General features: G+C 45.3%; 1 protein-coding gene and 1 long non-coding RNA gene across 2 annotated transcripts in view; one reads left to right on the top strand and one right to left on the bottom strand.

Annotated features, from left to right (window-relative positions):
- Positions 1-25,051, bottom strand: part of LOC124338674 — a 35,395-nt gene that overhangs the window by 3,765 nt on the left and 6,579 nt on the right. Inside the window, exon 2 of the long non-coding RNA XR_006917925.1 lies at positions 9,681-9,736. This is a non-coding gene — a long non-coding RNA (uncharacterized LOC124338674). The remainder of the gene's footprint in view (positions 1-9,680; positions 9,737-25,051) is intronic.
- LOC124338665 lies at positions 6,001-18,871 on the top strand. Its single transcript, XM_046792821.1, has 5 exons — positions 6,001-6,237; positions 11,832-12,769; positions 12,857-13,059; positions 16,943-17,144; positions 17,251-18,871. The coding sequence occupies exons 2-5, from the start codon at positions 11,987-11,989 to the stop codon at positions 17,569-17,571; spliced, it is 1,509 nt and encodes a 502-aa protein (XP_046648777.1). The 5' UTR covers positions 6,001-6,237; positions 11,832-11,986; the 3' UTR covers positions 17,572-18,871.

The raw sequence follows: 25,051 nt of genomic DNA, 5'->3' as shown, positions 1-25,051 counted from the left end.
TCCCCCCGCGCATAAATATCCGCCGTCCCGAAAGACGTTTGGCGAGTGGCCATGAGTCTGCGTTATAACGTTATTCATATATAGGGTAATTGCATAACAATAATAATGTGCGTCTGCTCGATTGACAGTGCTAACACACAGAAAGCTCAGTTGACCGTCGAGGCGTTCACGTGCACTTCATTTCGCCTTTATGTATGCGCTTCCTTCAGTCGGCAAGAGCACACTCTCTTGTAGGCTGCTAGCTGGATATTTGCATATATATGGGGTCGACTAGGAACGGAAGTTGAAAGATCTCGATAGCTCCTTTCCGTTTTCCCTATGTAACTTCTCTTTGGAGAGGCACAGCCCGTCGACTTTCAAGCAGCCCACGTGCGCCACCCAGGATGTTTTTAGCCCTCCGTGTACAATATAGAGATTTGCCGATTTGGGTGCAACTTTCATCAAAATCGACGAGTCGGCGTGCTAAGCGAAGACGGTCCCATTGAATGCCGAACGTGAAAGACCCGATCTTGTCTAGCCGACAACTTTCAGTGCAGCAGGGCCTGCGAAAAGTTCGCCATCATCAATGCGTTATGCAAAGCTGCTCTTTAGTAATGTATGGACAGGAATGATGGACCATCATGGCTTTCCATGTAAGGCCGGAACGGAACCAGAAGCTTCCAATCGCTAAACAAGAAAGAGAGAGAGATTCAATAGCGGAAAGGCACGCAGCTGTTCCTTTCTATACACGACGACGGATCAAATGACTTGCTTCCAGAAGAAGAAGAAAAAAACCCATAAGCCTTCGGGCGTATGGGGTATGTATAGAGAGAATGGTCCCTTTTCGGTTCATGGAATTCAAATCGTCGAGTCCAAAGTCATTTCTAAAGGGCTTTCAATTTTCGCTCATCCGCACCGTTACAGAGAGTCGCTATCATCATTTCATGGGGGGCCGTTTGTGGCCGAACGGAATTCTTATGCCAACGTCACTACATACACATCTGGCTGGGGTATATTAAAGACTGAAAACAAGCGCAACTTTCTTGTTTGCTCTAGCACAATTCCATCATTTCCTACCGTCTATACCTTGGAAGCTGCTGTAATAATGAGTTGCTCCCTTTTGATGTCTGCAGTCTCTCCTTGCCATCGATTGTTAGCTTAGAAATGAGCGCGTGTGCCATCATTAATGAGAAATGTCTACAAAGTGTCTGTCTCTCCCGACTAGACCAGAGATTTTCTCTCTGTTCCTTTCGCTCGGTCATCTCATCTCTTGACTGCCTGCCTGCAGTTTCTCTCTCTCTTGTCGCTAATCAATGGTCGAGAAAATACAACAGTTCACGTCAGACGTGAACATCAGCGCCATTCGTTCGTCGACAAGGTAACCGGAATCCTTGACTGTATGGCAGAGAGAGAAAGGGAAGAAAATAAAAAGAAACGCGGGACAAGAGTGCCGGAAGGCGTTGTGTGCTGCTCCAGCAAAGCGGATGACGATAGTAGTTAAAGAGCGGCAGATGTCGAGAGCCTCGCAACCTCATTGATGATGGCCAGTCTATCAGCACAAGAAGCATCCAGCCAGCCCAGCCATATAGCACGGACAGCAGTCTATACAGTCTATAGTTGCGTGGGACGCCAGTGAGCGCCAAAATGTCAGAGTTAAAGCATTCCACATCCATTACGTCGATTGGAGAAGAGCAAGAGGAAGATATCCATCACTCGGGCGTGGCTGTCTGGAAGATAAACACAAGTCAAGAGAAAGAGAAGAGTGCGCTACTTATACGGAAATATCTGTCTAGCTAGCTACACTGCAGATGTACTTAATGCACAACTTTTCAATGAACAATACAGAACCCTTTCTGCCCCATTTAGTCTGCACTTAATGCCCCGCCAAGAAATCCAGAAAAGGGGAAATTCCATTCTTTTACAAGTAGTAGATAAAAATAAAAAAAAGTTCGGCCGACAAGTGCGCAGAGCTATTCAAAATGAGAGTTACTTATACATTTCTCCGTTTTCAGCTTTTATATAGTGACACGTCAGCGGCCAAAATACGATTATCTGAAGAAGAAGGACAAAAAATACCCTGTTAATACGGAACTGGCTGGCATTACTTTCAAGGCATTATCGGTTACCCTTCCAACAGTTCCAGGGATATATAAGACCGTATACCGTGTGTGTATTGTATGGGGAACGGAGCCAACAAAAACCTTGCTCCATTTTCTTATCTGACAGTCTATTCCCCTTTTTTTTTCTTCTCTTCGGGATCCCCTTTTTCTCTATTGTTTCCCCATCCATTCACTCTATAATGATGTTCTGCCGTTTCTTCTGTCAGTACATGGGCCTATATTGTCTAGGTTTCAGCCGAAGATATTGTATCTTACCAACAGCAAGATCGGGAGAGAGAAAATAAACGAAAGAGTCTCTAGTGGCAGTGTGTGGTAGAGTTCTTTAATACAAAGGTTGCAGGAGATGCTCGGTCGTGAAGAAATCGGGTCGGAAAAATCTGCTGAAACAACAACGAAAGTAAAAACAAAAATGTGGACGCTGTTCGATAAAGGGCAGCTCTAGAAGCTGGGCGACAACTAGGCCGGAACATTTTTTCTTCTTTTTTCGTTGTTTTGTCTGTTTTATTTATTTTGTTGGGCAATGGAAAGCGACTAATGGAAGTGTAAGGCGACCGAGTAATAACTGAGGCGAGCCGACACGCATTTGCGAAGCCACCGACATCCAGCAGCCGAAGCTTTTGGCCCAACCGGATCCCGTCTTTTATGCAGGATAGAGCGGCCCAGCCTAAAGCGGCGCGCTATTTTGCTTGTTTTATATGTTGTACTGCTGCCCCCCACCACCACTAGCCATTCACTAGGAACAGAGTGCGTCTTGTAATATTGCTCTATCTCTCTCTACCACCAACATCACAAATAAACTAGTCTTAAAAAAAGAAGAAAAATTCCCGACTCTGTTTGTGTGTGTATTACACACCTCGCCCGCCGGCATCTTTCCCCCCGCTCCTAATTGGTCATCAACTACACGTAATAGTACCAGACCACTATACACACATTTCATAGCATACATGTATACAAACAAACACATACTAGTGCCTGAAGGCGAAGGATTCCATCTCCTTTTATTGTTCTCCGACTCTTCTTTTTGTGTGTGTGTTGTGTGTGGCGAGGAATGAGTGGATCACTGTGGGACGGGCGGAGTACGGACTGTGCGGAAATGATAGACGTTCCCCAATCTTTTGTCCTTTTCCTCCTCTTTTATTCCGCTCCGATGGCTCTGAGCTTGTGCAACACTGATATTGTACTACTGCACAGCCTACACACATCAAACTGTGTGTAATGGGAATCGAACGACACCGCCATCTTCCACGACCGAGACTCTCATTACTTCAAATGTAACGTTCAATAAAGAGACAAGTCAATGTCTAAACAGGCCGGCGTCCAACACGCGGCGGGGCGACCATTAAGACAAATCCTTTTGAAGAAGGCAAAAGTCTATTAGGGGAATCCTGGAGTTGGATTGATGATGTGGGGGGGACATACACGGACGACATCATTCATCACACAAAACCGGGAAAGATTATCAAAATGAGCAAGATGAAAAGGTTATGCATATGAACAGACCCGTACTTGGGTATATACTTTGTAAATGAAGTCCAATAAGAGTATAAATATAAGGCGCGCAAGTCCTAAATAGACGAGAGGACAGATTATTTACTGGTGCTGCAGTGGCACCCCCTTAAACTGAGAGACACAAATCAAAACCAACGGCAATAACTCACGGGGGGATTTGACCGTCTGCTGTCGCCGCCTGAGATGGACCGCCCGTCAGGCCGTTTAAACTTGAGAAAAAGAGTGTGCGAATAAAACAAAAAAGGGGGAAGAAAAAAAAAGATTCCCAGTGGAATTTCCGGTCGCCACTTCCAGCTCCCAGTCCCGAGGAAAAAAAATAAATAAATAAACAGGGCGCGCGGGAAAGACAAAAAAGAAATAATCCCGGTGACGCTTCTTCTTCTTCTTCTTTCGTTCGCACTAAACTATAAGTGAAGGCGTTATACACGAATGTCCCTGACTCTGTTATATAAGGCGGACTGCTCTCTCTATATATATATACGTATAGCGTCGCCTGCAAATAACGCGGATTATTCAAATGGACTCACGAACTTTCCCGATGGCCTTCATCGTTTCTCTTTTTCGGGAGGGAGACGTGATCTATTCGCCCCCTGCTGGTCGTCTGTAGATGCCATCCGTCTTTTATCCCCTTTTTTCTCTTCTTTTTTTATTATTTCTTCTCTTAGTCGTCTGGCGGAACGTCGCGATGATTCGGATGTGGAGGGCCAACACTTTGTTGATGCCCCAGTCCCGGGATAGTTTTTTTTTTCTTTTTATGTTCAAACTGCTGGGATTCGTCGAAGAAAAGAAAAAAAACGAGCGGAAATGCAAAGACACGCCAGGCGATGGAATTGAACGTTTCCCTTAGCCTCACCCCGTTAAATTCCGTCTGACAACATAAAAAGAATCGGCGAGAAAAATATTTTTATCGCCGGTATATAAAAGTCGCTCGCGTTTTCTTGTTGATTGGAAAAAATAAATAAAAAAATATAAAAAGTTGAAGCAAGAGGAGCGGGATGATAATACAAATATCCACAGACACACCCACCCACACACACACATCCCTAAATAAACTTTTCGGCGGTTATTTCTTTTTTTTTTTCTTTTTTTAAAAAAGAAAAGTCGCTAGATGATGCGCTTACATTCTCGTATACGAACGAACGAACGAACGCTCTGATGGCAATCAATTTGATGTTGGCGGGCGTGGCGGAGCGTGACGACCCCCCCTCCACCATACCCGGAAGGGGGTGACGAAGAAGCAATCAAACCAGAGGCTTAGACGACGGCAAATAACAACATAATAAATATACTTTGCAAAGATAACAGCACGAAATATCAATTGACTGTTGGCTGCCTCAATTAACGTAAGTTCCTTTGATTCCGGTGTGATTCAGCGGGGAATCAAATCGAACGTTTTGCCCGATTGTTACATCACAGCCCTCGATAACCACTCCATTGCCGCCACCACCGCCGCCGCAACAAACCACACATAAGCTTGACACTAAAGAAAACGAGGAAGAAGAAGAAGAAAAAGAAAATCTTCTTTGCGGTTGTTTGTTTCCTCTCTGCGATATTGGGTCGGTCGAAACTGTGTGGAGAGAATAATATAGTGCAAAGTACGGGAGAACGATTTCGCTGCAAGCTCTTTTGAAGTCTATACGCTCCCGCCCTGCTCCCGAAATAAAAAAGAAAAAAACACTCTTTCAATTGAATGTGATGATGAAAAAGCCGGGGCGTATAGTTTACACACACACACACACATACTATGCGGTCTTTCCTTCTATACTCGGCAGCACATCTATATAGTAGATATATATAAGGAGCTGGATGGGTCGGGTAGTAGTATCTAGTGGGGTCTTTTTTTGATAATATTGCGTTTCTTTCAGAACGAATGCGGTTCAATGATTTCGGCTGAATTGCTTTTTTTCACAGTGTCTACAGCGCTTCAATCGTCTTCATCTTCACGTCACGGACCGTGAAACAAAAAACAAACAAAAACAAATAAACGCTTCCAATCGAGAGGGTATTATAGCGCGGCTAGGCAAATGGCAAGCGCCAGTTCAAGTCGGTCTGTCAGCCGTCAAAGATCACACACACACACACACACACGCGTGTACACAAATCAACAACCAAATATCTGAATTTGGGAGGCGACTTGAGAATCGCTTGGCTGGACCGGCAAGTCAATGTCTACACACACAGCAGTGTCTTATATTTATTGACGAGGCTCTTTTTCTTCGCTCAACTGCGATGCGGTTTGGTCCCGCTCACGATAAAAGCAAAGAAGAAAAATGCCCAGAGACTCGATGATGCTGGCCCCCCTACCCAACTGCAATACACCCTTTCAACTGTGTGCTGTGCTGTGTAGTCGTGAGATGGGAGAGTTGCCTATAAAAAGGCAAGCCCCCGTCGGATCTGACATCCAGTAGTTGCCCGGCTTTGGCACAGAGCGTTCCTTACATCTGCAGCTCCTTGTCACGGCGCAAAGACGAGTTGTTTCAGTGAGACGGGCGCTTGCGCGTTTCAATTACCATCTCAGAGACCATCATCTTCCGTTTTTTCGTTTTCTTCTCCACTTGGCTGAAAAATATTTTTTTCTTTCTTCTTTACCATCAACGTGCTGTAACTGCAATTAGACGTCTGCTATGGGGTAAGTTTATTCCCTCATTGTCGTTTGGACTCTGACGTCATTGCAAGGAACGAAAGACGACGATAAAAACAACAACATGGGGGAATTCTTTGCCTCTTTTGCTTCTTGTTTTGTATGAGCATAGTTGATCTTCGTACTGAACGACTTTACAAGCTTAATTGTTCCCCTTTGTTTTGCTCGGCTGTTTCGCTCGTGAATTCCCGGCCAACGTCCTATCAAATATTCATCGGCGAGTTTCTCCCTGACGAGACACGAGACAACTGCGACTAAAATTTTAGTGAGAAAAGAGGAGAAACGAGCGGGTGGGCGGGAACTAGAGTTCACCGAGTCTAAGGGGAAAGCAATAAGTTTCTCGTGAGAATATTAGCGATTTTGTTTGATTAGTTTCGGTGTGAAAAACTCGTGAAATTCGACACGAGTCGAGACCGAGTTCCTAATTATTTGTAATCGCATTCAATTGTCAGCAGTCAGCGTCGCTCGGCAACAAATACCTATCAAAAGGCAAGTTGACTCTTTTCATTAGAGTGGGAAATGAGCATTTCACCCCCCCACCACCACCAACAGGAAAACGAAGCAAAATAAAAGGGGAGCCGACGCCATGTTTGATTGTAGTGGTGGATAGCGTCTTCTTGTTTTAGATTAAAGTTTTCGGCGGATATTGTGAGGCGAACAGCGAGGCGGTGGTACGGAACTGGCGGGTTTTCCACGTATTTCTCTTTCTCTCTCATCAGCACATCACCGCCGCCGCCGCCGCTTGTGTTTTCCGAAGCTTGAGCTAACATCAACAAGAATGGCGGCTCAAAGGGGAAGAGAAGAATGTGTGAAATGAAAGTCATGTTTTCTTTACACAAAAGCAGCAAAGAGGAGCTCAGGAATGCTCTCCGTCTCTCGCGGCCGCAATGGTTAAAACCTCTGGGCATTTTACAGCGGTTTGAGTTGAATGCCAAGTGGCAGGTTGATTACTACTCTCTCTCTCGCCGACTGTATACACACACAGCAGCAGAGAAACGAACGAGGGGGCCTGTCTGCTGTCCGGTTTGTGTGGCCTTAAACATTTCTTTCTTTTCTGCTCTCTCTCTTTTGATCGTTGTTTATTTGCTTTCTTATTCGTTTGTTATTTTGGCTTTTATTTATTCCGCACCGACCCCCACGTATACCTCCTTCTCTTGTTTCCCGGCAATTCGATTTGCTTCGCACGCGAAATATATACCAGGGCAGGTGGTGGTGGTGGTGGTGCGGCCGCTGCTGCCCGTCTAAGAGCTGCTTCTCTCCTTTCTCTCTCCATTTGGATGACAACATCCCGTCGCGGCGATCGATGTGTGTGGCTGGGCTGCTGCCTGCCTGGGCTGGCTATAGCCGCTCACGTTTGCTGTCTGCTAGTCCCACCGCAAAACACACACAAAAAAAATAGCAAGTGGAGAAGAAAAAGCGAAAAATAAAAAGGGGAAGATGTTAGACAGTGTAGACGAGGAGAAGCCAAGCGAGACGACGACGACGATGGGGGGGCTCCCCTTGTTCGTCGACTCTTTTCGATCCCTCACGACCACTGACTCTAGACGACCTACTTTTTTCCTGGCTCTGAAAAATCTGGGCAACGTTGCGGATCTATGGCCTTCGATTCCACATACCGACAGGAAGGCCATCAAAAAGAAAAAAAAAATGAATGAAAACCAATGCCGGGCAGGGCTCCCGCTCCCCCAATGGGCGCGACGAAACAACACCCCCCTTCGTGAAAAAAGGGGCCTTACAAATTACACGGAACTAATACTTTTTTTCCTTTGATTCCCAGTAGGGCGAATGAAAAATAGGAATTTCATTTATTTCTTCTTTTATATTCGTTCCCGAAAAAATCCGCCCGCTCCATTTTCTCCCCCCCCCCCCATTCGAGCCATTAGTCGTCCTTCATTACATTTACATCTATAGAATGACTGTAGGAGTAATATTATCTTCTCCCCTTTTATCGATGACATCCGGATTAATTCCTTTGAATTTCCGTCATCTCCTTTCATCTCCTCCCACTTTTTCTCTTTGAAAATGACTTTTCTGTCATATTAAAAAAAATCTTAATGGGATTGCTTCTATCGAATCGATTATTCGATTTTTACTTTTTTTCTTTCACCATTTCACCTGTTATATTTGCCTCTTGGCGAAAGAAAAAATCTCCCGGCACTTTTCTTCCGACAAAAAGCCCCGAAGCTTTTTTTCTTTTATTTTAAATTTTTATCGACGTCAAAAGCCTCGTGACAAGAATTCCAAGAAGCGGGAATTTCTCTCTCACTTTAATTTCGTTTGTGTGCTACGATGATGTATGCACAGGTTAGACTCGACTGCTGCTGCTGCCCACACACGTCTCACTCTCTCGCCCGTGCTATCTACGTTGTATAGTACAGCGTATGCAAATCTTGGGGTCAGAGCAGCAGGCAGGCCATCCGACGTTGCTGTGCACACGTACGGCTCCTTTTTTGTTGCTCCTACTTCTTTTTGTCAAGTTATTTACTCCTTCCGCGGCAAAGTTCTCTCTCTCCTACACTTGCCAAAAACTTTTATACGGGCAGGGCCCCGAGAATATATATATATCTCTAAAACATTGACAAGATTTATTTCCCTGTGTTTCTGCATGGATAGCCTCACCTCCGTCGTCGTCCCTTTATACTTCTCCCCAACAGCTTTTCCCATTGCGCGCCCGCGTTTTTTCTTCTTTTATATAACTTGAGGCGATCACGCACGAACGCTTCAGCCGGCAACTGTGAGCCGATGGAATTGTTAAAACAAAATGAAACTAAAATATCGGAAAAAAAAATAATTCCCTGAACCGAATCGAAAGTATATTGCACACGTGAAAATATCAGTAAAAAAAGGATTTTTCGGTATAACAAGGTGCGGAACCCTGTGGCTCTTAAAAGTTAACAAGCCTAATGAGTTCTGAAAGTCTAGGCAGCGGCATTGAGGCTACTAAAAATGTACGGTAAATTATTCTTTAATACATTTTTGAGAGTGGATCGAACAATCGAATAATCCATCCCGGTAGCTACAAGGGGGGAAAAAGAGCGAGGTGAAATATATAGGTCGATAGACATTCAAAGTATCAAGTTTGAGTAAGAAGTATCTAAAATGTTTTCAAATGATTCGCTTGGATGAAGAAGAGTGTGTGGCAACCATGAATAATCTCACCCAATTTTCAATTTCCGTCAATTGATGCCGTATCCATCCATCCGCACATAAGAAAAACTACTCGACACACGGCGCGGGGAGGAGGTACACTCCAAAAATGGGTGGAGAGATTTAAAGAATAAAGGAAAGAAACGATGAAAAGTTGAAGTATCATCACTTATGCAGACAAGCATTTCTCGGCTTTCTATTCTCGTCTGCTGCCGTGATTTTAGATTCATCCATCCGGAATGGGTTGCAGGAGAAGAGTGGGGAAAAAGAAACAACCCACTTACCTTCGTTTTCCTTGGCGACAGGTGAAACCGTTTCAGTTCAGAGAAGCATCCTCATCCTCCTGACAAAGTAAAAAAAAAAAAAAGTTATAAATTAGTTGAAAGGTGAGCGAATTTCTTTGAAAATGGGAGAGAGTAAATAATCAATTTCATCCGGAGTTAGAAAAAGAGAGCTGTAATAAGTTATCGATTCGCCTGTCGCTGACAATCTCTGATAGATTATCCAATTGCTGGGGAGGACGACGGTCAAACATCAACCACGCAATTTGAAAAGAAAAAAGTAAATGGAATCCGTCCGGGTCGGTAATAATAAAAGAAGAAGAGATAGTCCACATCTATATAGAACCCGATCGTTTTTCTGATCGGTCCGCCTATATATCCAGAAATCAACAGTCAATTTCAATGGCAACAATAGTAAACCGATTGCAGGACGACTAGGGTCTTCTCTATACTCGACAACCCCAGGATGACGTCAAGAACCAAAGACGAGATTGTTACAACGACTGCCATGTTGTTGTTACACAGCTGTCTGTCTGTCTCTATAGTAGTATATATACTTGGCAATCTTCTTTATTTTTTCTTCCTCAATACTTTTTTTCAAGACCACCTAGCTATATGTTTATCGTCGCTCGTCGTTACGGCGAGCACCTCTTATATACGCGAACTAAACCAAGATAGAACTCTTTTTTTTTCTTTTTCTTCTCTGCTAGATTATATTGGGAGCTTTTATATATATTTCCCTTCGAGGGTCTTGTCGTTTTGGTATTACTACACCGACGCGCGCCCTCGGATTCGGTTGCCAGCCAGCCCAGCAGCCATCGGCAAGCGGCGGCCATATAACATGTCATATTATTCCGAAACTGGTTTGTCGTGATTTGAAAAAAAAAAAAGTGTTCCACCCTGGCAATATCAAATGCTTAAGGAGAGAAGAGAGAGAGAAATATAAACACTCGAGACAGCAGAGAATCACCAACAACCACCATATACATATACGTAGACGGATCAAAAAAACGATGGAGAAATTCAGAATTCACGACCGTATCCGAGCGCTTTATATGTATGGGTTTACACATGCGATAGAACTCTTGGGTGAGCTCCTTTTTTTGCTGGAAGCTTTAGACTGGCGCGCTCTTTTCATTCGCTTGGCGTTAGCTCAATCCGTTATAGGCAGCAGCTGCTAGACATTCTGTACTCCTCCGAGATTCATTTCCCGTTTTCCCCCTGTATACTATATCTCTCCCTCCCCTGTACAGTGTAGTACGGCCAATGTGGAATAAAGACGGGCAAAGCAAAGTGCTTGAGCATCGAGATGATTAGAGGAGAAGAAGATGAAAGCCTCCCACCGGCACGTGTGGGCGCCTGTCCTCGGAGACTGGTCGCCATACATTACGGACAACATTCGCAGGTCTTTAGAATCCCGCAAGAATTATATATACTACAGCCAGGCCTGCATACTCTCTCTCTCTATTCATCAGTCAGACTCTAGGCACCGCCGGAGCGTCCATTTCTCCCCGGAGCAGCTCGTAATAATCCTAATAACCATGGCAACCGAAATCCATGTCTGATGATAATCAAATCCTATTTTTATTCTCTTTTTTTTTATTTACCCCTCCATACACACACACAGACAGACAAATCAGGAATAATAATATTATTTAAGGATCAACAAGGAGCTCAATCGTGTCCTAAACGATGTTTGGACTCCTCCCATTATAATGTACACACGCGACAGGAGAGAGAGAGAAAAGAGAGTCGATAACGATGAGTGATGCTTCTGTTGCCCCGGGTGACAGGCTCAGATTATTTGCTTCGTCGTGGGGACAGCCCAATTTTTATTTCTTTTTTTTTTCTTTCTGCCTTCGCCTTCGTCGTCGTCATTTGACGTGCTAATCATCTCGTTCGATTTGAGACGCCTTCACGACGAACGTCCCCCTCACTCCCAGTGTCACATTTCCTCTCGACTGTCGTCTTCTGTTCCTCCTGCCGATGATGAGGCCATATAATCACCACCCAAAATATATATAACGCCCCTTTTTTTATTTTTATTATTATTTCCCGACTTTTTCACGTGATGAATGACGTTACGCTCCGACGGTCTAATACGATTCAAAAGTCTTAACGAGATTTTCTCCTTTTTATTTTTTCTTTTTTCAGGTCGACGATCGACGTTTGATTGATCATCGACGACTAAACATTTAGCGAACATCCCTCGCGGCTAGATTCTCGTGAAAAATTCCTTTCGGGACGGGTTAACCCATCAAAAGTTGTGGCAATTTATTTTTCCTTTTTTTGCTTGTTATTGGCGAACGATGGCGAATCGACTGGCCTATTCAATCGTGTTGACCTTGTGTCTAATACGCTGGTCTGGCTCCTCGACGGTGCCAGTCAGCGAAACGACGATGGAGCCCATCCAGCATGAAAAACAGTCTGAGGCTCCTCCGCTGGATGAATTGGAGACGCTAAACGGGACGGAAGCCAATGTCGACGACATCCTGTCGGCTACGGCCACCGAGACGGCCGAGCTTCCAGTTGCGACGACAAAGTCTCAGCCCAGTTTGGTGGTCGTGCTGAACCCGTTGTTATCGCCGGCCGGCCGCACAGATGCGACCACCAGTCCAACACCAGTCACAACGACACCGGCCGAGGAAATTGTAATTGACTCGGACGTCCCGGCGACTCTGAATGGCACTGAATTGGATTTGGAAAACGCCACAGAGTCGACGACCTCTGCACTGCCTTGGCCGCCGACCCCGTCATCGACGGCCATCACGACGACGGCCGAAGTGACGCCCACCGTGCGGACGACGTATCCCGATGTCGAATCGTCGGCCGAGTCCTTCGACAGCGGAGAATCTTCGTCGTCTTATTCTTCCGTTTCCAAATCGGCGTCCGCCTTGCCAACTGAACCGTCGTCGTTTGCCCAGGACAAAATTCTTCTTCCTCTGAGTACAACTCCACTTCCAATTCCTCCACTGTGGCCGTGGATGCTCTTCATTCTCAACGGCAACGCCACGGTGGCCAACCGCCGCCAGCGGGACCTGGGAACCTACCTCCGCCTCAACCTGGCCGCCCGCCTTGACGCCGATTACAACGTCAGTTTTCATTTCTTACCAATTGACCAATTGTTTTAAAAATTGGGGGGAAAAAATAAAAAAACTGTTTGCAATTTGGGGTTACAGGATGTGGCCATCAACAGGATCCTTCTGACGCCACAGGCCATCGTTGCCAACATCAGCGTTGAACCGTCACATCTCGTTTACGGTGGAACGGGCGCCGCTGGACTCGAGGCCCTCGGACAGGGCAACGTCACTCTACTGGAGTTATCCGGCCACGAATTTCAAGTCGATCGCATCATCCGCTTCGACGAGATTGTCGACCAAAGGTCAGACCCCCGCGCTCGCCCGCTTCCGCCTTATTTAACCATAAATATATCTAAGCTACTCGTACTCTATTAATGACGGTCCCAGCTATTTATTAGGATATAAGAAAATCTAGTAAATCTCCTCCCGGCGTAGACTCGCATTAGCTCTCATCTTTATTAATGTCGGTAGGCCATCAGTTAATGTCAAAGACGGCCAGCAGTCTATGAATAAGACAGAAACTTCTCTCCCATGTTCGTCCCACAGCTATACTATCATCCAGTGTCTATTGAACAAGTCACTGGTGTCAGTCATTCCGTCGAGCCACAATAATATGAGGGCCCGGCTATTTTTACCCCGCAACCGTCGTCCTATTTGTAAACATGTTGGCGGGTCCGAGTCAGGATGTGAAGCGGCTGGACACAGCAATAGCACTATATAGCCAAGTCTTGGGGCTGACTTGTTCATCCATCAAATTCGCCATAATATAGTACAGTGGCGGGCAATCGTGAAAGGAGCCGGCCCCATTCGTCTTGGAAGGCGATCCTTCTTTTTCCTGTCCTACATATTCGACGCTGCTGCAGACTGCGGGGAGAATAGTCTATAGTGTGTAGTAGTAGAACTTGTGATACATGCGATGTTGTTGTCGGTGGATGAGAGAAGACCGGAATAGCTACAGTTATTGCAGTCGGCGCAGCCCGGGCGTTTGTGTCGAGTCCGCTGCGTTTTGACATTGTATACAAAAGAATCGCAAAGGCAGCACGTCGAGTGCTTCTGCTTCTGACGCCATCCCCCACAACGCCTCCTACACAATTGGGTCTATAGTTGTTTGCAGCCGAGAGAAAAAGAAGAAGAAGAGGAGGCAGCAGCAATGTTATTATAGTTACGACGGGCCGGCTGGCCGCTGTCGTTGACAGCTCAACAAATATCAAATCAAAAAATCACATCCAGAAGCGAAAAGAATAACCACCGCCATCTAAAAATATCTCAAATCGGGGGGGACCCTGGGAAATAAGAAATGAAATACCAAAGAAAAAAAAAACATTCGACAATAAAATCGCCATCATGTCGAATCTAATACCAAACCGAGAAAGAAACCAAATAAAAAATAGAGCAGTAGTGACTCTATATTTCAACTATACTTATATTTTCTTTTGCGCTCCCGCTTACATCACGGGGGCTCTGAAAATAGCAAGCGAACGACCCCGATCGAAACTCGATCGCATTACGTATGCCGGCGTGCCTGAGGCAAAGAGAAAACCTGATTTGTCTATTGATGTGTGTGTGTGTGTGTCTCTATACACACACACAGACACACAATAATCGGATGAAAATCCAATTGAAAACGACGGTGCTGTGGAAGCTACCCAAACATAATTTATACACTAGACACTTTTTAGACGCCATCGAAGGGCTCTTTTCTTTTTGCCCCCTCTTTCGGTATAGGAATAAAAAGATAAGAAAAGAAGAAAATGTTGATTTGTATGTTTGCCTTTCGGAATGGAAGTGGAGTGTGTGTGTATTATAGCGAGCTCCTCTTAGACTGGTTGATGATGAACACGTTGGCACGGAAACTTTTGCCAACTTGCTGATAAACGACCCTCTCTCCTTCACAACAACAAAAGTTTCGGTTGGCTTAGATTCTATTATAGCCAATAGAGTAGCCCGATAACAAAACACACACACACAAATAATAATAGAATAACCAACCCGAAAGCGCGCCACTTTTATTTTATTATTTTATTTTTTTCTCTCCTCCTGTATTTTGATGGTAGTATTATTTCATTTATTCGTTTCTCTGCATGGAGGTGGCTGCTGTTGTTTGAAAGGATCTAGCGCAAACTTTTGCTTCATCCTCTTATATTTGTAGAGATACACATTTTCCTATTTATTTCTTATATCCTTTTTGTTTTGCTCTCTGGCGTTCTTTATCTATTCTAGACTTCTCTTTGTTTGTTTTATTTCGTTCGGGTCTTACTTCCTCACTCAATCTTTCGTACGTCCCTTTCTTCTCTCTCACGACTCTGCCCGTCGGCAGATCAATGGCAGCGGAAAACGACGATCCTGGCGCCGCGGTAGTCGACAACGGCGGCACGTGATTTATATTCGATTTCGTCTCTTGCCTATTTTCGCGACGCCCTTCACACTACATTTGTTATTCCAACCTACTATTCTTATAGAAAAAAAAAAGTCTCTTTTTTTCTTCTTCTTATTTTCCTGGGGAGGGAATCTAGCGCTTCAAAACGTCAACCAAATCCGACCGTAAATAAATATACAAATGCCAATAGAAAAAGAGGCCTACCATTTCGCAACTAAAAAAAAAACGTTTTCAAAAATGTCTCAAATTTGATCGGACCGGCAAAACCCGTTGCCGAACTGACGGTAGAAACACAAAGTGAATGACAACAAGAGATTGATATTGCGGGCGAAGATGTATAAGACCTGGGCTGGATGCTATTCAAAATATGGGAGGCACGTCAAAACCCAAATTCCAAAGGGAGGAAGAGGAGCTGGCTATAGTTGCAGTACGATAGCGACGACAACAGACAGACAGAACGTTAATAACAAAATACCGCCAAAGTTGATTGTAGCTTGACAGTTGCTTGCGGGTGAGGTTATATTGCGCCTGATACACGGCAGCATCATCAAGCCCAAGTATTTCTCTATAACATGGATAAAAATGGAATGGCATATCTTTTGAATGGATGGGATGGCCAGGTGGAAGCAGATGCGAGTTCCTGGGCACGATGAAATACAAATAAATATAACGAAATCTCAAAACGCCGCAGTAGCAGCAGTCTGCTGCCTGCTCAGCTGTGACTGTTTGAATTGTGTCTATAACAAGACATTCGATAGAGCGTCGGATGCGATCATCTTGCACGACTGCGGATCCACTCACCGTAGTGCTGTCATCATCACCGAGTGCAGTCGAACCCCTTCCTGAACGGGAGGAGGACCCTAACTACTGTTGAGGCGCACGTCAAGCGCGAGTGGATACAACACCTTGTCAAACGAACTCTTTATTAGCTATCTAGAGACTTCGTTTCCGCCTGATAATTACGTAACAATTTCAACTTGACGGCACAACGCTGAACGATCTTGAGGATGGATATACCCTAGTCAATGGAGAATAGTGATCGTCCCCGTGTGGACGCAAGTACACGGCAAGATGCGAACCACAATAGAGCCAACTTTTTAATTGGCACCTTAAAGATATTGCTGAGGTTGTGTTCCTTGTTACGTAATCGACTACCGCGCCAGGTTGGTTGTACTCCACCGGGGAACATCAAGGAAAAAATTGATGAAATTAAAAACATGCTTGATCATTCCAGTGAAAAGGACTTCCAATCATAGCTATCCCGGTGTATGCATACGCTAATTAGAAGTCAGATCGTATTTTCCTTCAGCTCGTCTTTTCAAAGCGCCGCTAGAATGATCTATCCCGACCCCGAGCTGTGCGAGCGAAACTCAATAGACGACTCGTTGAGCAAAATTTTTAATTTTCAACGTAATCGGACCCAAAAGTCGATTCCCAGTCGAACCCTATGCCTATAATAATAAAACGAGACTCTCCCCCCGTATATGTAGTATTGGCCAGTCCAAATGAGTACGCATGGCAGCTAGGGTCTTGTTTCCACCTTGTTAACGATGTCGTCTAGTTGTTTGTAGTAGTCGACGACCCAAGTTGGCCTCCAGCAAAGCCCAAGCAAATCCCAAGCAAAGCTCCTTTAGAAAGATATTTAATCTACATCATCAAACCAAATATTCTTCGGGGCATAATCAGTCGAATAAGCCAGCAGAGTCGACAAACAAGCAACCCACGCACTCACGCACAAACTCTCTAACGGCCACCATCTTTTTTGTTTTGTTTGCCTGTTCTATTTCTTGTGAAAACAACGACAACAGGGGGATGATGAGCAGCATGGAGATGTCGTCGATGGTGACGACCGTCGGCTCAGAAGTGACAGTGTACGGAGCCGTCGGAGCCGTCTTCCTCTTTCTGCTGGTGGCCCTGCTCCTGGGACTCTCGTTCAGCAGCCCATGCAAATCCGGCGACAACGGCAAATACCTGTCCAACAGCAGCAATCTCGGCTACGACAGGGATCAGGTAAATTACAAATGACGACCGGAGGGGGTTGGGGGGGAGAGTTAACTATTAAGACGTCGTCTTTGTTTATCTCGTTATTACTTTGACGGGACGGTGTACTATGCAGATGGATTGCAATTATTCGCCGGACGGATTCGCCGAATGGGGTCATAGCCTGTCGACGATGGAATTGATGCCTACTCCGCCGCCGGTGATTTACACGGAGCAGTTGGCCCGCGACATCGAAGGCGATTGCGTCGGACTTGAGCAGTTGCTGAAGAAGCCCAGTCATTTCATGTCTTCGTCCAACAGCAGCAGCAGCAGATCGCCCCTAACGACAACGACCGATCGCAGCAGCACTTTGGCCGACTTTCACCACCAGCAGCAGCGCTATCAGAATCCCGACGACTCCCTCTATTGCCATAATCATAATGCTAGTCGATCCTAATAGAAGTTACTAAAACAAACAAAATCATATATACTATATACATTCCATTCTTTCGAATTCGAATTTCTCGTGCATATATATATACATAGCCTATACTTCTTCCTTGATTGACTGCAGTATATAATTACGATAAACATATATACTACTGTATAAGCGCAAATGATTTCTCGTGTTTGTATACTAGTTGCATTAAACCCTGGCGGAGAGAGTAAACAAAAATGGCAGTACTACACACACTCTGTAATTTTGGGCGGTTAATAATTTTCTTTTTCTTCTTTTCATTCGGGCGAATTTAAGAAAAGAAAATGGGGAGAGAATAGACGCGCATGGAAACCGGATCGCCATCAAAGTGCACGGGCGCGCGTGATGCGGCAGCTCCCGACGTTCAATTAAGATGCGTCGGTGTGAGTCTAAAGATATTAGCCTCGGTCCGTCACACCGACATAAAAGAAAAGGAGAAAGCGAAATAATAAATGCACGAAATTGTAACATAAAGAAAACTCGCAATTGAATCTCTCGCCGCTAATGAATTTGGTTTTGTTTCCTCCTTTTTTTTCAAATTTAAAAAATCAAATCAACCGCCAACTTTTTAGTCCGTAAATTTGTTTCAAAAAGAAAAGAGAACAATGGAGTCAGCTGAGATCCAATATATTCGATCGGCTGCTTCGACTTTATTCTCTTTTGTGAGCGGCGTGTTTCTATTGGACTGTTTTGTATACATATATAGAGGGTCTGAAAGATATAAAATAAAAATCGTGTAAAATTTGTATTAGTACGTTACGCAATCGAGCCCCGGTGGACCTTTTTTCTTTTCTCGTCTTCTTTTCCTTTGTGGTTGGCTTGAATAAAAATTCGCTCCCACTCTGGCGTTCTGTCAAAATGACTATTCGCACGCAACAGAGCAGAACCACCGCAAACTGAGCCAATCGGCCGTATTGTTGTTGTTGTTGTGTGCCATTGTGTGGCTTTCTCAGCCTGTGCTGTGTGTCCCCCCGACCCTCCCTCTTTGGTTAATGGGATGACTGACGACGCTGATTAAACACCACCAACACAACACACTCGGCTACCGCCCAAATTGCCAAAATGCCAACGACATAACGAGCCACGCAGTACCAATCCGACATTATTACGTCAGCGGAAATTAAAATATCTCCACTTCTCCTGCAATATTTATAATAATGCTCTCCTACGATATGATGTTATATTACTACACTGTGTGCACAATCTCTTAACAACGTGTACTTGATGACGATTATATAAATATATATTACGGTGCCCTGTTACGCAACTGCTGCAGGCTGCGTAACACGAAAGACAACTTGTTTTTAATCATTTTTAATGATTCTCATCACTAACACTCGATGAACCTGAAAAGATAATGAAGCATTCGGAAACTTTTGCAAGACAAGTTGAACAGCCATTGATTCGCCAAGCGACATCCGCTTTAGCAATCGACGTCTGCTTTGATCGAACCATTTCGATTTGACAATGGACGCATATAATGCACTCCACACGACAAGAGTTGCAGCTGGCAAGTCGATTCGAAACTTTGGGCGGGATAAGTTGGTGGGAGTCCGATTTGAAAAAAAAAGGTTCCCGAGTATATATCGGCACATACGGTGTTATAGTCTGCTGTCAAAGGTCAAATGGAAAGCAGAGTTGCAACTCGCTGAACCGTTTGAAATCATCTCGGGCGTCAAGACGCTACACGGTTCCCGAGAATCAAACACCCGCGTAGATACATAGCGCACGCGAGACACGGTCCCTAGCGACTAAATCACTTATTCGACTTTACATAAGTGGATACACATAGAATTTCATATTAGATATGTTCGACTGCGTCATCCGGAGGAATACAAGGAGAGGGGGGGGGGAAATCCAGCCATGATAATATGACATGACTCCGATGGGAGTGCGAATGAAAATAACAATAAATCGCACGTCACAGACCCACAAGCCAGTTGCAACTCTTGTTTGGCCTGGCCGTGGCTTTCTTCTCGATTGATTATGGACTTGTTTCCATCCATATACAACAGGAGATAGACACATAAAAAGTGATGCGCCAATCCCATGGCAGAAATGGCGGATAGAACATCTGCCGCGCCGTTGATTCAAATGGACTTTTGAGGTCAAAAGCGGACCCAACTATAAATAGAGGATGGTGGTGGCTCTAATGCTTTATATAAATACAAGAAAGAGTGACTTTATTCTCTGCTTTTGATTTATATCTTTGGCCTTTCTTGTCCCTTTTTGATTCACCCGCAAAGTCCACCAAATCCCGGCCCATCATTCGACCATCACTTTTTGTACGCACAGCGCGCGGCTCTCCTTTGCCCCCATTATTTTCCGTGTGTATCTTCCCTTTTGAATCGTCTTCCCCTCAATCTTATCCAGCTCTAGTATGGGCCTCTCTATTTTGGCCGTCGTGAAACGTTTGCTTTGTCGGATGGAGTGCGAGAAATGGAAGTGTCGACAAAGAAAATGCACACGGGCCACCCGAAAAATAATAAAAGTAACGATGAAAAACGTTTCTCACACACACACAAAAAGGAATAAAGGCACGGGCATCGATGCGTGCAAAAGGGATCAAAGATGGGCAAGATGGTTTTGGCTTTCTACTTTAATACCTTTTTGAAATCTTTTTTACTACTATTTATTTATTTACTTTTATCGACGGAGGAAAGTCAACCTGCCAACAAGCTTTTTCTCTTTCTCTCCCCATCTCTCCACTTATCTGCTATACTTTTGTCTACACACTCCGAAACAGTTGGAGATTGGATAGAAGCCCAACAGCTCGGACGAAAACGGTTACCACCAACACACACACACCCCGACGCCCTTTTATTTTACCACCCCACGCGCGTCTTCATTGAAAACCTTTTTACACTTTTATGGGCGGGAGAAATGTATAACGTCAGAGTATCCCGCTGATCTTTCTCTTCATGTTTTATTCGCCGTCTATTGATTTGTCATTTATCTATGGACGGTATATAGCGCTTCGCTCGTTCGCTCCATTGGGGCTGGCCGAGGTTTAGATCAAATGGAGCGGCAGAGATTATATTTCTCGCCCCCGGTAATAGAATCAAGATTGCGAGGACGAATGCCCACGCCTGTGTGTGTATAAGTAGGTTTGGATTATGCCAAGTGTCTGTACACACTGTGTGGGGCGACAGTATAAAGCGGGTCACGCAAACAACTGGGATATTGGGTTCATCAATCATTTCACGTCTACTTCCGGAGCTTCCTCAAGAAGAAACCCCGAGCTGCTTGGATCTCTCAATCTCTTTGACTTTGAAATGAGATGACCATCAATCCGTGGAACAAAGCCATTATACCCCAACGTCGCTGCTGATTTGATCTTTCGCAGTCACCGAGGCTTAGATCAAATGTAACCCTCAAATGATGGTGACCCCATTTATCCCTCTCTCTAGTCTAGATACAGGCTGGGGAAACAAGCCTCATCGGCACACAAACTGAGCTGATGCAGCAGCAGCAGACTCTTCTTGTTTTTGGGGCTGCGTGGGGACAGTCTTGGACGACTGATTTATTCAGCCGCAGTGTCGGAGGAATATAACGACCGTGACTACTGCCGCCCTTTTTACAAGGTGACAAGTGGCGCGTCGTCGCATCTTCCAGCATAGCGAGAGAAAAGAAATAAGAAATGAAAGGAAAGAGGCCGCCCTGGTCGACCAGCACTTTTCCACGACGGTTTACAACACGGAATCAAGAAAGAGAGATCCTCCAGCAAGCAGCAAGCTCATCTATTGCATTGCTCGGCGAGAGAGGAAAATGCAAAGAAAAATGGAAAAAGTGGCCAGCAAACAAGAGAGTTATACCTACAAGATAAACAGTATAGAGCACGGGCAAGGCTGTATAATCCACTGGCAATTGGCCCGCAAGGTTCCGACACTGTCCCCGCCCACCGATGAGAAACGTCGGCTCGTTGGGAATTCAGACGTCAATGGCTGTACACAGCACAGGAGCACGAGGGACTGCACAGTTGCCAATCCTACATAGAAGAATCTAACGGGCGCTGGCCTCCGCTTCTTTTATTCTTCCTTCCTTCCTTGCTGCTTTCCACCAGCCACTTAAAGAATTCAGGACACACTTTCTTTTATATTACACGTCCCGTCACATTTTCTCGAGGATTTGTCCCTTTGTCTCCGGCGCGTCTCTTTTTCCTCTTCTATTCGCCTAACACTCGAAAAACTTTGACAGGGCGCGTCTCTCCAGACACAAGAAATGCAATTGCCGGATAGATCCAGCCTGGCAGAGACGGGCAAAAGACAGACAGGTATGACAGGCACGACTAGAGCCGATAAGGTGGAGGGCTACTAGGGATCAAGTGGGTGTGACGGAACCACAAAAAGAGCCGCAACCCAAAAATATTTCATCCGAAATAAAAGAAAACGGTAAAATAACGCCGAATTGAAGAAATCAATAACCCCAAAGACAGCACACTTAAACTTGGAAAAATAATGTACGACCCTGCATAGTGTGGTGGGACCTGCATGAACTGGCCGTCGGTCACGTTCAAGTACGACAGCATTACGTTTTTATAGTATATCTTATAGTATAGATACAGATGTATGTACTACGTCTTTATAGAGTCCGGATGTGTCTGGCCGGAAGGTTTATGGCGTGCTGGATCGAAGACGACACACACACGGGCCCGGGCTTTCTCTGCTCCCCAACCAAGTCCAGCAAACACTAATGAAGACAGGAGACATGTCCCCCCGCTATCTCTCCTTCTTGTTGCTGCCCTTGTAAATGTCCAAAAGGAATAGAAGAAAAACAAAACTCACAGCCAGAGAAACTCGACTGCGGAGTAGCTCCTAGCCACCAAAATTCGTAGCTGACCCTCTCTCTTTGGCTCCTTTTTTTTCCCCCTGGTTTTTTTTAGCTTTCGGCTCCTTTAGGACTTTGTGCGATGAGTCTTGCATTGGGGAGCCTGTGAAAGTTGTCTGGCCGCCCACAGTCAACTTGGCCAAAGACATGAGGGAGTTGAAAAGAAGAGAAATAGAAACTGCAGCAGCGGTTCCTGGGACGTTTTTTCGGCGGAAGAAGAAAAATAACATTCCTGGGCCGAATGATTTCGAAAATAACCGACGTTCGCTCCGTGTTCCCGGCGAGTAGTAGAAACAAAACAAACAAACTCAATTACCAGGAGAAGAAGGAGGAACAAGGGACAAGAAACTGGCTTCTCCCTCCGACATGTGTGTAGTAGTGCCTACACCTGTCCTCATGTCTTATAACGATCCGTGCCCCGGCTCTGGGCTCTATCTCCTACTACTCCACATATCAACTAGACGGTCACAGACGCTTGTAACGATGGCACTATACACAGTACGGCGGAAGAAGACAAAAAACGGAATGAGCTTTTTTTCCTTTTGATCCGAATCTCCTCTAACGTGAACGTAAGACCAGCAGAGAATCAGAAAAAGCAAGGACAGAAGAAAAAAACAAAATAGTCGAGTTATCTCTCTCGTGTGTGTACGCTCAGCAAAGGCGATATCGATCCGGGAGAGCAGGAAAGCAACCCATGGAACATTGAGAGAGAAAGACGCAGTCGCTTCTTGTTCCATTATTTTCGTTTCGAGATATATATCCCCCCTCTTGATGGATATGTCTATACTGACTACACCGTAATAGTGTGCAGCCTACACTTTTATTTCTTCTCCTACAGGATCCTGCCATTATTGTTGTTCAATCGCTAGCGACCGATAAAGAAGGCCCAGAAAACGTCACTAAAGAAAAAAAGAAAACAAAAGCTTTAGTGGCTGACGAGAGTTCTAGACAGTGTAGGCCTTACAGTCTATATAGTCGAGCTATATCCATCACTAAATAACAACTAAATAACTTTCCTTTTGGCCAATCCCGCATTGTGTCCGGGCAGCTGAATAGAGTGGCGCGCGGTTCTGACGGGGCTGGCAGCCCACTGATTGAGGGACAAGCCAATGCTGGTGGAATTGTTGATTAGTTAAACGACGATTGAAGGCTGTTATGTATATATATTAACGATTCTCGAGAGTTTCCCACGTTCCCGGAGGAGAAAGTCGGCGGCAGCGGTATAGGGGATATGTGAGTGGTGAATAGTTGATTACGGAATAGATGACGTATTTATTATACATGTCTAAGAGTGGTGCCGGAAAAAGGATTCCCCCCATCTCCCGCTACTTATAATTTAAACTCCCGCGTTCTCCGTCGCCCATCTTTCTCCCGATCCTTCGCCACCCTGCAAAATCGCGGGCGATGTGATTAAGTTGGAAGACTAAGGCGTTCGCGCGCTCAATAATGCACTTGTCACTCTTCAATTGTAAATTACCATGATAAGTGGCGCTGAGCTGAGACTCTGCCGAGGTAAAAGGTTTCCACCGAATCCTTAATGGAATACAATCGAGTGTCACAATAAGACCCAGGGAAAACGGACGGACGGACGGGCGGGGCTATCTCCGCTATATCTGTCCGCCACGTCCGTCTCTTTCTTATTACGAAATCGATATCATACACATCTATCCCCCCCACCTCAATGCTGATTCTAAATATAAGTCCGACGTGCATCTCCTCTCTCCCAATCTACACGCAGATGCGCGATATATACTTTCGGTTTAATACATTATTAAAAAAGGTCCGGGAGTGTGGTTTTTGGGTTGGGCAGCCCAGGCTCTCTTATTACGGAATCATTTCCCGTGTGTTTGTTGGGGCGCATCATAGCAAAAGGAAAGAAAATACCAAAAATTGTGGCGGTGGTAGGATATAAGAGAGATGATATATGCGCTGCTGGCGGGCGCCGAGTCTCCACACGACGGGAAATTGGTCCAGCGGTTTGGAGAGGGCCAGAGCACTCGACGAGTACCCCACACAGTCTCAGGATACCATAGCCGTGTGTCGATGGGGAAAATGAGAGAGAGAAAATTGGTGGGGGGAAGGAACTTGTTGCCCCGGCGCTGGCAAATCCCGTTGACCCGGTTCTCGTTTCCCCGCCGGCCGTCAAGTGTGTAGTAAGCCCAGCCAGGGCTATACACCGGCTGCCTTCGACTTCCGCCCAAAAAAGAAGAAGATTGCCGGTCGCTCGTTTCGTCGCCATGGAGAACCTAAAAGGATAGCCGTGTGCAGCACAGAAGATGGTGTGTGTTTTTTCTCTCTCTCTGTCTGTCTGTGTGGGTGTGACGTTATAAAAGAATTGCCCCCTCTTTATTTCTATCCAACTTGGAATCTCCTTTTTTCTCCCGACGCTCTTTTTGTTCTTCTTTATCTGGTTTGATTCCCATTACATCCGAAAGACTAAAAAAACTAAAAGCGGATGTCTACCTTTTACAGGGTCTCATCCTTAGCGGCCGAAGGAGAGGAGAGAGGCCGCGACGCCGTTGTTTTGTGTGCCAATTCTCTCGAGTCGCAGCAGCAGCCGTTGTCTCTCTCATGGGCGACACAACAAAGCCGATTCGTTAAGGGCCAGCTGTATATACTTATGTTACAAAAA

Source organism: Daphnia pulicaria, chromosome 4 (assembly GCF_021234035.1).
Source record: "Daphnia pulicaria isolate SC F1-1A chromosome 4, SC_F0-13Bv2, whole genome shotgun sequence".
NCBI classification, from domain to species: Eukaryota; Metazoa; Arthropoda; class Branchiopoda; order Diplostraca; family Daphniidae; genus Daphnia; species Daphnia pulicaria.
The sequence above is the reverse complement of the archived record's forward strand: the minus strand, read 5'-3'. Positions and strand labels throughout refer to the sequence as shown.